The sequence below is a fragment of the Phascolarctos cinereus genome, unplaced genomic scaffold (assembly GCF_003287225.1).
Source record: "Phascolarctos cinereus isolate Bilbo 61053 unplaced genomic scaffold, phaCin_HiC Scaffold_4;HRSCAF=312, whole genome shotgun sequence".
NCBI lineage: Eukaryota > Metazoa > Chordata > Mammalia > Diprotodontia > Phascolarctidae > Phascolarctos > Phascolarctos cinereus.
Window position 1 is genome coordinate 356,446,867 of NW_027555847.1, and position 18,071 is coordinate 356,464,937.

General features: G+C 40.3%; 1 protein-coding gene across 2 annotated transcripts in view; it reads left to right on the top strand.

Moving 5' to 3' along the window:
* The window catches only part of CAPSL (calcyphosine like), a 41,252-nt gene that overhangs the window by 18,640 nt on the left and 4,541 nt on the right, over window positions 1–18,071 (top strand). Inside the window, exons 2-5 of one of the 2 annotated variants that reach the window (XM_020995760.2) lie at window positions 4,191–4,379; window positions 9,887–10,064; window positions 10,492–10,701; window positions 13,959–14,062. In XM_020995760.2, coding sequence (XP_020851419.1) covers window positions 4,243–4,379; window positions 9,887–10,064; window positions 10,492–10,701; window positions 13,959–14,060 — 627 coding nt within the window. In that variant the 5' untranslated portion in view covers window positions 4,191–4,242 and the 3' untranslated portion in view covers window positions 14,061–14,062. Of the gene's footprint in view, window positions 1–4,190; window positions 4,380–9,886; window positions 10,065–10,491; window positions 10,702–12,758; window positions 14,063–18,071 lie in introns of those variants that run through there. The other variant, XM_078153220.1, reaches the window with a different exon arrangement.

The following is an 18,071-nucleotide window of genomic DNA, read 5'->3' on the forward strand; positions in this document are numbered from 1 at the left end:
TTTCGCATGATCTCCTCATGCTGCAACACCCTCCTGCGGACACACACCATTTTTCCAATATCCTTCCTAAAAAGTGGTGTCCACAATGATGCACAGTGCTCCAGGTGAGGTCAGAGCATGGACTGGTAAGATAACATTATCACCACCCTTGTTCTGCTTAAGATTGAATTAGCTTTTGCAGCTGCTCTTTCACATTGTTAAGCCATATCAAGTTTGCAGTCCACTAATATTCCCAGATCTTTTTTCTTGATGAATTGTCCTCTAACCACCCCTCCTCCACCTTGTGCTTGCAAAGTTGGCTTTTTTTTTTTAACTGAAGTCCAAAAAGAAAAAAAAAAGCTAGGCAAGGCTAACCATGCAGATCTGGCAGCAGCATACCATGTTATCGTACCTCCCTTTTAGGAGCTGGCAGTACTGTTTCTGTTATCTCATGCCCACAATACCCTTTGATTCATCAGTCAGCCTTTTTAATGTGCCTGCTATGTGCCAGGTACTATGCGGGGGTGCTGCAGATAATGAAGGGAAAAAAATAAAGTCTTTACCCTCAAAGAGTTTAGTGGAGGAAACGATTTGTGCACATATATAAGTATATGCAAAATAGATACAAGAGAAAGATGAGGTAATTTGAGGTGAGAGACATGAGGTGTGGGACAAGCTCAGGAAAGATCTCATGTCTGAGGTGTGGCCGGAGCTGAGCTTTGATGGAAGCTAGGGATAGTAGAAGATGAGTGAAGAGGGAGGGCATTCTTGCTGTGGGCAATGACTTGTGCAAAGGCATAGGAGATGGAATTTGAAGTTTTTTGAACAAACAGGAGCCAGCTGCTGTTACTATTCAGTTTTAAAGATGTGAACACTGAAACAGCAGATGTATTTGAATGACTTATCAGAATGTCTGTCAGGATTCCTGGCTCTCACTACTGCTTTGAAGGGAAAAAAAAAGGAAGTAAATTATTGATCAGAGAAAAGGAAAAGAGCAGAATAAGGAAGAATAAAGGAGAATTATAAATGGAAGCTATATCAGTTAAGCAAATTAGTTTCATAAGCACATCAGTGATTCTGTAGGAACAAAGTTCAGGCTGGGATTTTGAACAAATAACTATGAGAACAGACAGATATAAGGCCAGGCAGGCACTTGAATTCATCTAGAAGGGAAATCGGGAAGCCTATTTAGAGTCCAATCAGAAGCAAAATAAGGATGAACTTGTTGAGGCTTATTTCTAGGGAGGGTTTTTGGTAGGTTCAATAGTTTATAATCTGAAACATTTAAATAGTTCTGGTTTCAGAAAAGAATGAAATAGAGCCTCCAATAACTTTTTTTTTTTTTGCCAAAATCACCCATTCCTTCAGAATGGTAGTGTCAAACTCAAATAGAAACAGGGCTATTGAATCAAGACTTCCAGCATTTCATATTGACTTAGAATATACAGATATAATAGATAATTGACAAATTAACATTATCTACATTCCATTGCATTTTAATTCATTTTGTTAAATATTTCCCAATTACATTTTAATCTTGTGTTTGACAATTCTGTTTTAGACTTTCCCTCCCTTCCTACAAGACCATTTTACATTAGCCAAGAAACCTTTGGTACTTCCTTCCCATCTCATACCTGTATCTCCATTCCTCTGTTTAGAAAGAAATGGTTTTCCCAGTGTAACCCCAGTCCCAAAGCCATTTGGTATGGGATTCTCTGCTCACTCGTGTAGCTGAATGCTGGGGTTGGAGAGAGTGGGAGAGAGGAGAGCTCTTCTGTTTTCTTCAAGTCCTCTTGGAATCTCCTTTGAGTTTTCTTCAAGTAGCTGAGTCTCTTCAGGCTCTCTGGTCACTTAGGTTTCAGGGCTGGGGTTACACCAAAGTACAAGGCTTTTCTTGAAGACCTTCAATGAAGGGGAACCTGCCCACTACCCTTCTAGGCAGCCTATTGCGCTTCTGGGTATTTCTCATTGCTTGGAAGTAAGACTACAGTAAGCTTAAATTTGCTTCTGCAACTTCTATTCATAACCGCTAAACTGGCCTGGTCCTTGGGGCCAAGATGGACTAGTCATATGCCTCTTCTACCCAGCAGAATTGAGGACAACAATCAAAGGCTCCATTAAGCCTTCTCTTCTTAAGGCTAAACTTTTCCATTTCCTTCCATTTCTGATTCTTACATGGCATGAACTTGTCATCCTTTACCATTCTAGTTATTGTTCTTGGGACACTTTCCAATTCATGATTGTTTTTCCTTATATGAGATGTCTGAGCTGAACACAATACTCTAGATGTGTAACTGGAGCACAGTATAGCATTTTGTGATGTTTAAAAAATTTGAGAGACACTGTTTCTGGGTAATTTAATCATTTTATTAATAAGGCTAACATGTTTCTTAGTAAAATAGGTCAGTGGCACTCTTGAATGCTGAAGACTCCTCATGGTGGTGGGCTCACAGTTTATATACCCTTGGAAGAGTGGGTGCTCCTAAGGTTGGCAATTAACTTTGATTGGTTAACATTTAATGAGAAAATGAATATTATAATGAGAGGTGGGTTATATTCCAGTGAAGGTCTTGTACAGTGACTTGGATCACCCAAGCCTTGGTCAAAGAGACTTCTTAATTTTCATATCACCTGTCTAACAAAAGGGAGAATACACATTTTCCCAGACCTATCTGAGTGAATACAATGAGCAGGAATCCTCTCATTAGCCTAAACTTAGAATTTCTTTTACTGTCTTTGATTCAATTTTTAGCTTGGATAAGTCTTTGAGAAAGATTTCCCCACACTGGGTGATTTCTGGATGAGGAAGCAGAAAAGAGGAAAAACGTTGGTCCTGATTCAATAATTAGTTACCAATATAAGAGAGTAATTATCATTTCTCTCAATCTGCCTAATCCTAGACATTCTGCTCCTCTTTTAAAAAATAATAGATTCTATTGATACCTTTTTTACATCCCCTAGATTTTATCTTATATCTGTCACTCTTCCCCTATCAAAGAGCCATCTCTTTTAATAGAGAATTTTTTTTTAATGGAGGAGGGAAAAACCTTTGATCAACATATTGAAAAAAACAGGCATTTTATGCAGTGTTCAACATCTGTAGTCCTCCACCTCTGCCAAGCAGTACGGGGAGGTATCTTCTCACATCATTTCTTACGGGCGAAGCTTGTTCTTTACATTTTTGAAATATTTAATTTTGATTATTGATTAATTTTGATTATTAATTTTGATTATTTCCATTTATATAATCATGGTGTCTACTGTTTTCCTGACTCGGTGACTTCATTCTGCATCTGTTCATCCAAGTCTTTACATGATTTTTCATGCAGTCTGGTTGTCTCATTCTAAGTTTTCTAGTCCTTACTTTGTTTTTCCCTGACTTGTGATTTAATGGGTGGGGGGAGGTCCCTGTAAGGAAACTTTCTCTACCAGTGCAGGTCAGCAACTGATTTGCAGTTTATGTTCTTAGTGAGTTGCCTTGGGGCACTGAGAAGTTAAGTGACTTGCCCAGGGTCACACAGTCAGTTTGTGTCATTAATGGGACTCAAGCCCACTCTTTTTGTCTCAGAGGAAGTAGGCTCTCTATCTTCTACCCAATCTGCCTTTCTGGTTTTTATTAGGACTTGGAACCAATTTATCAAGGAAAACCTACAGGCACAGATAGGTTCAGTCAAGACCAAATTGCTAATTTCAGGAAAGATAAACTCAATAGAGAGCTAGTACCTATGGGTCCTGTTTATCACCAGGCCTAACAGAAGAATGCAAAAGTAGAGACTCAGGTCTCTGAAGAGCAAGAATTAAGGTCGTTGATTCAGGGAGGCAGGTGGTAGATACAGAGGCATCACAGGGACTTTTTCCCCCTAGAGTCAGAAAATTACAATTTTTTTGAAATATATGGCCCAATAAAACCTTGTGGAAATTGACTGAAGATTTTAGAACAACTGAGTATTGTTCAGCTCTGAAACCAGCTGTACCTGAAAATGGATAAATAAGTGACACATATTCCAGACACATTATCTGTACTCCATAAATGTGAATTGAACTGGATCAAATTGAATGTGGGATGTTCTGGAAACTGAGTCAATTCTTGGGAAGATTTGACAAAGCAAGCAGTGAGTAAAAGGGAATTAGTTACCCTTCAGATTAACCTGATGTAAATTCTGTGCAGATAAAGGTCAGGCTGCATAACTGATTTCTTCTAATGCATACAGGGTCTATCCTGCAAGGCAGAACTCCTTGGTGACTTGTGAAAATCCTCTTCAGATGGCTGGGACTGCAAGGCATGACCGGGAGATGGCGATCCAGGCCAAGAGAAGGCTTGCTACAGCCACAGACCCCATTGAAAGACTTCGGCTCCAGTGCTTAGCCAGGGGGTCAGCTGGTATCAAGGGCCTTGGCAGGTAAGAGGGAAGGAATCGATGACATTGTGGTGTGTTACCCAGAGTGCTAGACTAGCACTGAGGGCAAATCCTGGCTTTGCCAATAATTCAGCAACATGACCTTGCATCAGTCATTTTGATCTCTTCACTGAGAAGCAGTGTGACCTCAGGAGATTACTTTATCCCTTTGAGTCTTAGTTTTTTCATCTACAGAATGGGCATAATTATATTTTTACCACCTATCTCAATCCAACATACCTTTTCTCAAGGACTAATAAAGTGCTTGCTATGTGCAGGGCATCATGCCAGGCACTGGAGATAAGAAAAAAGAGCTGATCTAGATCCTATTCTTGAAGGATATAACAATGTCATAAGGGAAAAGGACATGCAAATGAATAGCTAGGATGCAAACACTATATACCACAATGTTCTGTCATTATATTAGATGCTGAGGATGCGAAGAGAAGGCCTAGAAAGTCCTTGCCTTTAAGGAGCTTGTTTTCTACCTCAGACAGTTGTTAGAAAAAAAGGTATTTTGGGATAGTAGTCAGTGTGGCATAATGGAAAGAGGGCTGGCCTTAGAACCAGAAGATTTGAATTAAAAAACCCAGCTTTGCTGCTTTCTACCAGTGTGTGACCTTGGGTAAGTCACTGACTAATGCTGGGTCTTGGTTTCCTCAGCTGTAAAATGAGGTGATTTGGCTAGATGACTTCCACAGTCATTTCTACCTCTAAATCTATGACTTTATGAAACCTTAAAGGCTAATTAAATCTGAGTGGTTACTGTTATTTTTGCCTTTTATCATCAGTAAAATAAGGGTGTTGAGCTCGATTATTTTAGAAGACATTTGCAATTTTGTAATTCTTAGTGGCCATATCCAAAGGAGACTCCGCCATACCTGAAAAGGATCGAGTGAATATCCCAACCTCCCTAAGAAACAGTTTTATTCTTTCCATCCCTCCTCTTTCCTCTCTTAAATCAAGCCAAAAGAAAAAAAAAATCCTCAAAACTCTACCTAGGCTCTGAGTTTATCTTTCTTTGCTTCCTCTTTGACTCTGAAAGATAGTGGATTTTGAAGGGACAGCGGTCCCTTTCTCCCTCCATTTGTGCATAACTCCATCATCTTGTAGCCCCTCCAAATTGCTCAAATATAATTACCTTTGATTCAATTAATCAATCAACAATAAGTATGAATTTATTAAGCATGTATCTACCACATGCCAAGTACTATGCCAATGCTGGGAAAAAAAAGACAAAAATAAAGAAAAAGAAAAAAAAAGCCAGGGAATCCTTTCTCTACAGCAGCTTATGTTCTATTAACACATAGGGCAAAAGTAGGTGTCTTTTGTTACCCTGGCAACCACCTAACTCTGACACCAGGAAAAGGCACTGTCAGGAACCCAAGGAACTTCTTGGAACACTGAGGTATTCCCTGCTGGGTCTGATGGCTGCTATGCATTGGAGGGACTTGTTCTTGCTTTAGAAGGAATTGGAGCCTCGGCTGTGCAATGGTTAGCCTGCTGTGTCTGTGGACCACCCCTGTGTTTGGAGCATAGCCCAGTGCACAGAAACCAAGAAAAACAGGCATACAAGGGAGGCATTGGGACCAAGGAGAATAACGAATAGATTTTTGCAGGTCGGAGAGGGGAAAGATGTTTGTTTTCCAGTCTTCATATAGGGTTGGGGACCTGAGGTTCAAGGCTCACGTAGTGAGTTTGCAGTGATACAGTTCCTTGTGGATTTGCAGATGAAGTTTGGGCATGTCCTGCTGGGTGAAGATGAAAGGCTGAGAGGGCCAGGAACTTTTTTTTTTTTAGGCAATTGGGGTTAAGTGACTTGCCCAGGGTCACACAGCTAGTAAGTATCAAGTGTTTGGTCTGAGGTCATATTTGAATTCAGGTCCTCCTGACTTCAGGGCCAGTGCTCTATCCACTGCACCACCTAGCTGCCCCCAGGTACTTTTAATACTGCAATATGAAGGCACCACAGTCACTGTCATAACCCTTCCATCCCTGGTGGAAATCTGGCTCATCCTTGTTCACTGTCCACACTCACTGCCTAGTCAGTTGTTTCACAGAGCTGGGTGAGGCTCCCTACCGGGGTGGTGTTATCTCTGATCTAGAGCACAGAGGCAGAATTTAGCTTGTGTGCACCACGAGTACAGGAACTATACCTTTCATCTCCTTTTTATGCCCACTTCAGTACCTCAAGTAACCTCATATTTATAAGGTATTTTGTGGTTTGTAAAGCATTTTACAAGCTATCTCATGTGAGCCTCCCCCAGATGCTGTGAAATAGGAGCTGTTTTATAGATGAAAAAACTAAAGCCTAGAGACATTGAGACTTGCCCAGGGTCACACAGCTAATAAATTCCCGAGGCAGGGCTTGAACTCTCCTTCCTGACTCCAGATGTAGCACCCTATGCTGGCTGGTATACAGTGTACCTTTTTTTTTTTTTTGAGGCAATCAGAGTTAAGTGACTTGCCTAGAATCACATAGCTCTTAAGTGTCAAGTGTCTGAATCTGGATTTGAACTCAAGTCTGATTCCAGGGCCAGTGCTCTATACACTGCACTGTATCCATTGTATCCACCTAGCTGTCCACACAATATGTTGGGGTTTTTTTGGGGGGCGGTGAGGCAGTCGGGGTTGAGTGACTTGCCTAGGGTCACACAGCTAGTAAGTGTCAAATGTCTAAGGTCGGATTTGAACTCAGGTCCTCCTGACTCCAAGTCTGGAGTCTACTGCGCCATCTAGCTACCCCTTCACAATATGTTCTTAATAAATGCCTATTGACTTGACTAGATATACCTTAATTCTCTGTTCCTGGAGGAAACTGGAGGCTTACTCTCTGTTGGTTGCTCTATCTAAACCCTTCCCTTTGCATTTTATGCTAAGGTGGCCTTTTAGGGTCTCTTCCAGCTATAAATCCTATGATTCTATGAAATACAAAAGATACAAAGATTGTTATTTGTAGCAACAGAGAAAAAAACTGGCATCTCTCAGGGACCCTTAAATGAAGGGTCACATGGCAGAGTGCCCGGAGGGCCAGCCTCGGATTGGGAAGGCTTTTTTTTTTTAATTGCAGGGATCTTATCCTGAAAACCCTGGCTAGGCTTAGTGTATAGACAGAATGAAACCTATATGTAGGTGTTGTGAGGAGGGAAGAGAGGATGGTAGGTATACACTAATGGCTTCCATCATTGCCTTGGGACCAAACTACCTTCTCTTTAAAGGTTTTTTTCTAAGATTCTTCAGGTCCTGCTTCTGAGGTACAGTTACTGGGTGGTCCTCCACAATTCACTTAACTTTTCAGTATCCCTAAGCAACTCTCTGAGCTTAGCTTGCCCAACAAGTCGCTGATCTCAGCTGGGGAATGGATTTTCACACGGGGAACATCCCCGCATTAAAAGAAGGAAGAGTGAACATTCTTTTGGAGACCGAAAATTATGCCTTAGTAATTTTCTCTTCTTCAAAGCTGATTGATATAGGTAGGCAAGAGTCAGCCAGAGGCAGTAATTTATCAAGAAGTAATGAATTCCCCTCAATTCAACAAGCATTTATTAATCTTCAGTGACATTTCCAACTTACAATGAATTGAGCAAGAATAAAACTTAGCCTTTCCCAATGCGAATTATGAGCGTGTTATTAGTAACCTTTTATTGCTGTTGTTCAGTTGTGGCTGACTCTTCGTGACCCCATTTGGGTTTTTTGGGGTTTTTTTTGGCAAAGATACTAGAGTGGTTTGCCATTTCCTCTCCATCTCATTTTACAGATGAGGAAAGTGAGACAAAGAGGGTTAAGTGACTTGTTCAGGGTCATACAGCTAGTAAGTGTCTGTAGTTGTATTTGAACTCAGGTCAAGTGCTTAATGCACTGTGCTACCCAGCGGGCCCTGGCTAGGACAAGGCTTCTCTCAACAGTCTCTTCATTGTAAAGGGCCAAGAGTATCACAGAATTGGAAAGGATGTAGGAGATGTTCTAGCTAAACTTGTACCAGAATAGAAATCTACAGAATCCATGATGAGTGGCCAGCCAGGCTTCACCTGAAGACCTCAAGTAGGGGTGGGGTGAGGAGCCCACTCACTACATCCTGGGGCAAGCTCATTCCACTTTTGGACATATTTAATTATTTAAGAAAACATTCGTACATTGAGTCTAAATCTGACTCTGCAGCTTCCAGTCTCTTTGCTTCTAGGGCTGTGCTTTGAGGACAGACAGAACAAATTCAGCCATTCTGGTCTACATCTCACACATGACATCTCCCATCTCCAAGCCTTTACACAGGCTGCTCTCCATACACACGTGGAAGGTATTCCCTCCCTCCTCAGACTCATCTCTTAGAATCTCTAGGTTCCTCCAAAGTTCAGCTCATTTTCCACTTCCCATTGTACACGAACCTCCCAGGGAAATGCAAGTGCTTTTCCCCTGAAATTAATTTGTATTTACTTCTTCTAGCTCTTATATTTCTGTGTCTATGTATATGTTCTTTGCTGTATAGAATATAAGCTTTTGGAGGGCAGGGAGGTGTTTTAGCCTTTGTCTCTCTCCAATACCTGACACAGTTCCTGAGACATAGTAGGAGTTTAATAAATGCATTCCTTGACTGGTTGACTACTGGAAGTCTTATTTCTTTTTTGGATAATAGCTCTTTAAATACTTGAAGACAGTTATCACATCCCTTTAAGTTTTTTCATTCCTCAGTTTTCCTGGACAGTTAGTTTGGCCACAATAATGCAGAAGGCTACCAAAGTACTAACAGGACTTGGTACTGTGGCCCATTTTGGTGGTTTGATCTTCATTTCTTTCTATAATGGGACTCTTCACCTAGGAATGGACTTCTCCTCTTCCAATGGGAAAAGTTGCTCTTGCTGCTCCATGTTTTGTTGAGGAAAATGAACATCAGCATCGAGGCACTGTGGGGAGGTGGCGAGCTTGCTGGGTAGGTGGTCAGAAGGCTTGGGTTCCTGTAACAGTTCCTGTAACCTTAGGCAAATTCCTTAATGTCTTTTCACCTCAGTTCCCTCATCTGTAACTGAGGGACTGGACTAGGTGACCTCTAAAGTCCCTTCCAACTCTAAACCTGGGATTCTGGGGTCCTCAAAGACCTAATCTCTGTGTGGTTTGGTTTCCTGCCTGGGAACGGTAGGTATTGCTGCATTCTCCCAAATGGAAGACGGACAACCACAATGTCTTTTAGCTAATGGCTCATCTCAGGGAAAGAACTTGTAGCATGTCCTGTGTGTGTTTTATTTTAAGTTCCATTTCCCATTTTGGAAAAGTTTAGAAAATATTGTCTCAGTTTGGTCAGACCAGAAAGAACAGAGGGATAGTACTAGTGGCTCATATTTATATAGTACTTGGAGTTTTGCAAAGCACTTTACATGCACACATTATTTCCTTTCTGAGTGTCTATATTTTTATGATGAAAACCTTGGCTTTAGTTTGCCTTTTTTTTTTTTTACTCCCACACCTATTTTCCTGTTAGTGGCTATGCGTATGTGTTTGTATGTTTATGTTTTCTTCAGAGTATTTCGGATCATGGATGATGATAACAACCGAACCATCGACTTCAAAGAGTTCGTGAAAGGGTTAAATGATTATGCTGTGGTGATGGACAAAGAAGAAGCACAGGAACTCTTCAGTCAATTTGATAAAGATGGAAATGGGAAAATAGATTTTAATGAATTTCTTCTCACATTAAGGGTGAGTATCAGAGTGCTGCATCTGTACTTGGTTTTCCAATTGTTTGCTCTATAATTTGATTTTTGTCTTTGATATCTGTTGGTACACAATGAAGGCAGCTAGGACTAGGTGACCTCTAATGTCCCTTCCAACTTTGAACCTGGGATTCTAGGGTTGTCAAGGACCTAATTTCTGCATGATTTGGTTTCCTGCCTGTGGATGGTAGGTATTGCTGCATCTCCCAAAAGGAAGACAGACAACCACAAAGGTGGTTTAGGGGAGAAGACAGGAGAATGCTGCCTGGGAATTTCTAAGACTTACCACCCTTTGGACCATTGGTGGATATGCAGATACTTTCTGAGCCCTGCAATCAGTAAATGAACTCATCATCCTCTGTACAGCAGTGCTTTTCGATGAGGTTTGCATTTTTTTTTTTCTCTTCCTGTAGCCCCCAATGTCCAGAGCCAGGAAGGAGGTCATCATGCAGGCCTTCCGGAAGTTAGACAAGACAGGTGATGGTGTGATAACAATTGAGGATTTACGTGGGGTGTACAATGTCAAGCACCATCCAAAGTACCAGAACGGAGAATGGACAGAAGAACAGGTTTTCCGAAAATTTCTGGATAACTTTGATTCACCCTATGACAAGGATGGATTGGTAAGTGAAAGGCTTAAGCTAAGTGAAGCTTGGCTAATTAATTTTAGTTGTTCAATATGAAAAGGGACTGGTGAGTTCAGAACTAAACAAATTTTCTATCATATCTTGGAATAGAAAGCAAGCAAGCAAGGAAGTTCTTTACCAAAGTTTTAAAATGTTGACAAATGCTAAAGTACTAAGAATAACTAAAGCAGACAGATAGGTTGTCACCCTAGCCACAGAAGGAGAACTCTCAGTTATCTGATCTCCATGCATGGTGGGGGAATGGGCTGCTTTGTTTAATTATACATTAATCTGGTAATCTGGTTAACAAAGAGTTACTATCAGTACCACCCAAGGATGATCAGTTTCTCAAGAATTAGAAGACAGTAAAAGGTACTCAACTTCGAAGACACTCACTATGCTATGTTTTAATCCCCACATGAATTCTGACCACATTTCAAGGTCTTCTGTTCTTCAAAGTCACCATTACCAATATCAGCTTTTTGACTTTTAGAGAGATGAAAGCAGCATTTCCCAGAGTGGTCCTTAATCCAAATTTGGAATTACTTTCTGTTCCCATTGCTTGCTCATAATGAACATCCTAAAGACTTGATTTCCTGGAAACAAAACAAAACAAAATAAAACATTCCAGAAGGAGAAAAGGGGATATACCTTAGTCACAATTCCCCAGACCTCCTTCTGCTGTTTGGTTTTCTTACTGATAACAGCAGCTGGGAAGTTTCTTCCTAGGAGAGTGTTAGGAAACTTAGGGACCTCCCTGGAAGGTACTTTAAAGGTCACCCATCTGTTCCAATCCCCTCATTTTACAGATAAGAAAACTGAGGCCCTGAGAGTCGTAGAACTGGTAAAAGTATAAAATCAACCTCTCTTTTACTGGGGGAGAGGTACATGCTAAAAGAATAGTTTGACAGGAAGGAAAAATGGAGGTGGGGAAAGGAAAAACATGTTATCTTCTGAAAGAGTATTCCCCAGCTTTCCTTAGAAATCTGTAGTGAGCCTTTATTACTAAATTGGCAGCCTCCAGCACTATGGAAAAAAGAGGCAATGGAGCCTTTTAAATAAGCAATCTTCCTCTTAGGTCAGAAAACTACTTCAGAATGGTAGAAAATACTCTAGACTTGGGAGTTAGGAGACCTGAGTTCTAGTCTTCACTGTGCCACTAGCTGTATGACCTTGGATAAGTCTTTTAAAAATATCTGACCTCAGTTTCCTCATCTTTAAGATAAGGGGCATTGACTAGATCTCTAAGGTCCTTTCTGACCCTAAACTTATTTAGCCAGCAACTATTTTACTCATTGGTTCAACCAACAGTATCAATTTTCCTGTTGACAACTGAGTTTAACTTTTGAAGTATAGTGGTAAAAATGTAGGATGATATATTATCCTTCCCATGAAAGAACTCTGTTTTTGTGATGGCTGAAGGTACCAGAAGTAAACATTTTAATACCCAAGATTATTGGGTTTAAAGTAAGTGTTTCTGAAAAGTTTCATGTAAACCAAACTTTTTTGAATTGTACTATGTTTTAATGGTACTAGGGAAACTCAGCATATGAAGGAATCCTCCACTGAATCCCTTTGTAAAGTAAGTTATCAGCCCCAGATATTTTTTTATGTTGGGTTCTTTTAGGGTGAGGCATGCTTTTGTGGAGCAGCCACCAAACTATTTTGAAGTTTAAGAAAGAGTAGTACAAAGGCAGGTGAAGGGCTAAACAGGGACTTAGAAAGTAAAGACTGGGGTATCTATAATAAGAGATGATAGGGGACAACAGGACAAAGCTACCTGGAAAACCAAGTGAGGAGAGTGCTGAGTACAAACATTAAACCACAGGGGAAACCAATATTGCCAGACAGGGGTCTAGGTGGAAGTTGACCTTTTAAGAAGGAGTAGGCAAATTAGTTATTATGTAAATAAGCCATTAGTGAAACTGAGAGCTCAAATGATACTGATTTCAAATTCACTGGCTCCTATCCACCTCTGTTGAAGATAACAAAGTCACTGACAAACGTTTAATTCTGAGATATCTAACCATCTTTTTCTCTTTCTGTTTCTCTAGTTACTGTTGGATTCCTCGGAGGATCTGCTCTGTGGATTATTCAGACCCAATTTTGTGTCCTCTTCGTTCTGTTTTAGGTGTTCTCTCTCTTCCTTTCTCTCCTTGTCCTCATTAACACTTTCATTAGAAAGACACAAAGATGAAATTCAAATCATTATTACTCTTAGTAGCTGCAGAGATTTAAAACATAACAACAATGAAGGAGGTTGCCACTATGGGCTGTAGAGGGGTTTTTAAAAATTCCCCTGTGTATTTCAGGTGTCTCTGCCGTCCTTATTCCTTACGATATAATTAAGGATTGACTAGGAATGTGAATTTCTTAGATAGCCACTCTTTCTACACATATAAATAGTGGTACTCTTTGAGTGGAATTCATAGGTAAAGTCAGTCAAAAAGCCAAGAAAACCAGTTAGATAATTGGTTGGAATTTGATGACTTTTCCTAAGTCAAATTAGATAGTTAAACTGGTTATATCTACACATCTGGCCTAAAATGAAATGAAATAAGATAGATAACATTTTTTCTCCTCTTTTTCAAAAAGCAAAATGGCCTAAACTCCAAACTTAGATGAAAGATCTCATTAGCTTAATAAAACTGAGCATGAGCACACATACAAAATTGAAAAAAAAAACAGAAGCCAGTTTTGTCTTCTTCTGCTCTTCATCCAGTGAAACATTTGCCTCTTATGAAAGCAGATGATAGAAGATCATTTAACTGGAATTCTGTCTCTGCAGTTAGAACTAAACTCCAGTCTTTGAAAGGCAGAAAATCACTTTGCCGTGCATAGCCTACCATAGCAACCAGTAATGTCACAGAATGACAATCTTAACCATAGTTAAGAAAACAAATTGTTGTGTTTTGAGTATCAGTCTCACATATCTTCAACAGGCATACTCTTGATCTTAAAGCAAAGTGAGGTGGATGATGCGCCACTTTTAAAAAATCTAAATTGGTCTAGAAATTGTCAAGCCTTCTTTCTTCATTCTTTGTATCCTTCTCTCCTCCCCCACTTATTTTTCCTTCAAAAGGCACATTCCCTTTGGAAAGTGTTTTCCCCACATACTTTTGACTGTCCATTATTGGATTCTCTTATTTCAGGTCCATTCCTTAGCTGCTTGAACTTAGCTCCTTCTATATTCTAGGCAATGCAGCAATGAGATGTGAAGATTTCCCTTTCTGTTTTAAACTTTGCCACTGCAGGTCACACCAGAGGAATTTATGAACTACTATGCAGGAGTGAGTGCATCGATAGACACCGATATCTATTTCATCATCATGATGAAAACCGCGTGGAAACTCTAAATGTATGACCTGGGGAACCAGGGTTCTCTTTCTAACTACTTGCTTTCAAGAGATTAACATATGTATGCTGACCAATGTGACCACATTTACTTCCATTTTTATCTCCATGTCACCAAGCAGTACATTGTTATGGCAAGAGAAAAGGGCAAAAAGCAGAAACCCAACAACAAGAACTTCTAGGTTGGAATGTTTGCCATAGATCCCTTCCCTACTTTTCCCAGATATTCTGATTACAGAAGGAAAAGTTCATCAGTTTTAGTTGCCGTAAATCTTCAGTTGGTTTGTTCTAACAAGCTATGTTTTCCTTTTGCAACAGAAGGGGGAATATAGTTCAGTTTTGCAGAAAAATCTTTAATTATTTATTATTATTGTTATTATTATTGTTGTTGTCACAGTCTGTAGTTCAAGTGGATCTCTTTGGAATGCAAGCTTCTTGAGGGCAGAAGGCAGGAGATGGGTTTTTTTTTAATGTTTCTTTGTGTCCCCAGTGCTTAACACTATTTCTGACATACAGTAAGTATTCAATAAATGCTTATTGATTGATTTTATGGTCTCAGTTACCAGCAAACAGATTTTAAAGGAAGAAGCAGGTACGATGAAGAGAATCTCGTTCTGGGAAGCAAAGGACCCTGAGTTCCAATCCTGCTCCTATTGCTTATTCTACCTTTATGACTTAGGGCAAATCACTCAATCCCTCCCAGAATCTGTTTCTTCACAAAATGAAGGAGTTTGACAAGATGGGTCTTGAGGTTCCTTCCTACTCTAGATCTTTGAGACTGAATAACACTTTGGTGAAATAAATGATTACAGAAGTAAGTTTTCTATGGGTTACTAAAACTTGCTTGTATAGCGATGGGTAGGTGAGACAGCTTGCCTTTTGCAAAAAAAAAGAAGTTGAAAAGAAACCTACATCTTCTCTGGCCTGCAGCCTAGAGATAGTGAGCAGCAGTTGGCATTGTATCGGTTGGTTCCCTGGGTTCTAGATGCCATTTCCTGATGCTGGATGGGCCTTGCTCCTCTGCTCTGCTGGTGCCTATTTAGCCAGAGAGTGACTCATCACCAGGACTAGGTGGTGGATGTGATCTTTGTCTTCCCCACTTGTGTTTTGTTTCCTGTTTTACAGGGGCTTGGGGAGTCACTATCAGATCTCAGCTAACCAATGTTTGTGGTGCTGAGAGTTGTATCTCATCAGATTCAATAACCTCCTTTCTTACTGTTTAAATTCTGGGCCCCAAGAGTCAAAAATTCAGAGTAGGCCACCTTGCTTCTGTTGATAATTATGTCTCTTATTCCCCTGAGAGGAATCCTTTCTTTCAAGTGACATGTGTAACATGCGTTGTAAACTATAAGACTAACACGGAAATGCAAGCTATTATCATTATTAGTGGGCAGCTAGGTGGTGCAGCGGTTAGAGTGCTAGGCCTGGAGTCAGGAAGACTCATCTTCCTGAGTTCAAATGTGGCCTCAGCTACTTATTAGCTGTGTGGCCCTGGGCAAGTCATGTAACCCTGTTTGTCTCAGTTTCCTCATTGGTAAAATGAGCTGGAAAAGTAAATGGTAAACCACTCTGGTATCTTTGCCAAGAAAACCCCAAATGCGGTCATGAAGAGTCAGATGTGACTGAAAACAACTGAACAACAACAAAAATCATTAGTGATGGTGATGGTGGTGCTTAACCTTGAAATACAGAGGCAGCAAAACACATACCTCTATGGTTTCCAGCAGGGTCTGGATTTCTCTCTTTGTTTGACATTTATACCTGATGCAGGTAGGTAGAACAAAGGAGAAAAATGAGCAATCAGTTTCAGAATTCTCTAGCATGTTTTCTATTTGTTAAACATTCATACCTTAAAAATCACATTCTTTGTCTTAGCCTTGAGGTGCCAGTTTCAAAAAGAGAATGTCTAGCAACTCATCTGGCATGCATGTTGGGTATGTGTCACAAATACTGATTAACTAGGTAAGCAATTGAAATGTTAAAAAAATGTTAAAAAAATGCAGGATATTAACAGTCAGCTATCCTCCTGCTTTATCATGGTTTCAGGCTGCCTGAAATAGACAAGGCCAAGAGCAGCAAGAAGAAAGAATAAAAGCATTCCCTAGCTAACGACTGGCATCTCATTCTTCAAAGTACCGGTCTGTGACCAGTTAACAGGAGTGGCTGACTGCCCTTAAGTATTTGAAGCCTGAAGGGGATAAAATAGACAACCTGTGAGACACCCTGCCTTAGTGAGGCCTTACAGATTAAGATCAATAATTTGATTTGATTGCAAGAGAAATGGCCTACTTATGGGTTACAAGGGTGTAATTTGTTGTTTGAAGTGGAATGCTGCCTGTGACAGACTCTATTTTATTCATAGGTTTGGCTACCTTATGAAGCCAGATTAAAATATCAGTAATAAGCAATTTCAGGAGATTCTTTCTTGGACATTACTGGTCATATGAAAGCCAATTGATTAGTCAATTGTTGTATAGCTGCAGATCCTGGGATCACAGTATGATCAGATTTAGAACCAGAAGAGATCTCAGAGATCATCTGGTACTCCCAGGCATTTATCTGGGGCAGAGCTGCTGGGGGTTGGGAGAGGAAGATAATAGCTTCTTATTTTAACTAGTCTTATTAGCTGGGTGCTAAGTTCAGTTGTCTTTATGTTGTTGAAAGATTGCAAGTACTTTAAATTTCAGTACCCTGAGGCAAAGCCCAGACCACCAAGCCTAGTTTGGGTCTGCCTAGAAGGAGAGCCTGATGCCCTGTGTATAGGCTAGAAAATAGTTTTGCCCATGTCTTGGACTTTGGATGCCAGAGAAGAGAAAGAATGAGTAAAAAGTAAACTGTTAGCTAATGGGGGCTAATAGCCCACAAGAGGCAGGGAAAAAGTGGGGAAACATAAACATAGTACTTCTAGAGCTTTGCACACCAGGACGATGCAAACACTAGGCTATGTCTGCACAAAGAAAGTCTAAGTTTGAGAAATCAGATTGTGAATCTGGTGGAGGGAGATAGGATGGTGCAAGTGAGAGAGCCTGCTCTTCGTCAGAGCTGGTAATTGTCTCCTTCCTTTTCTTCTCTTGATCTGTGTAGATATAAAGGTGGGAAATGATCCATCCTTTCCCACTGTGCCTGAGGACTCCAGGTTATCCCTGGGCTTACCTTTAACCAAGTGCAAAGATCATGTTAACCACAGTATTTCTGTACTCTGGCAGGGAGTTCTAATTGCACCTTCAAAAAATGCAATTAATACTTTTCTGACTAAAAAACCCTTTCTGAGACAAATCTTTCTTTGGTAATTGCCTTCCTCTCCCCACCCCCTTTTATGGTTCAATGCTGTCACTTCATTTGTACAGGGCACTCTTGCTGAGGAAGTTTTCTCTGTCAACACAGGACTACAACTGTTGTACAATTTATAGTACTGAAGAGTTGCCTGGGCCACTGAGAAATGACTTGCTTGGAGTCACACAACCAGAGGTGGCACATGAACCCAGGTCCTTCAGACTCTGAGGTCAGCTTTTTATCCCTTATATCAGCCATTATGTGTTGGGGTGGAAGGCTTGAAGCTAGGTGTTTCAGATCCCCAGGCTAGATCCCTATCCATTGCATACTGTTTTCTCCCTCCTTAAGACCTGAATGTTAAACTTTATCCCTTTCAGCTCTGGTGATAGAATGTTGTTTCATACATGGTACTAATTTCTAGACAGTTTCTATTAAAAGTTGAGCAAATGTAGCAGCAAATTTTAAAGATTTTTAATGATCAAAAATCCCTATTTTCTTCTTATCAACCTCTTGTGTTCCCATTGGAGAACAAAAACCAAACACTTTGTAACACATATGCATACTTAAAGCAAATTCCCATATTGGCTGTGTAGATCATTCTGCATCCCAAGTCTATCACCTCTCTGTCAGGTGGTTTGGAAGCATGTTTCATCATTGGTCCTCTGGAATCATGTTTGGTCATTCCATTGTTAGGAGTTTTTTAAGTCCAAAGTTTTTAATTTTAGAAAATTTTGAGATTT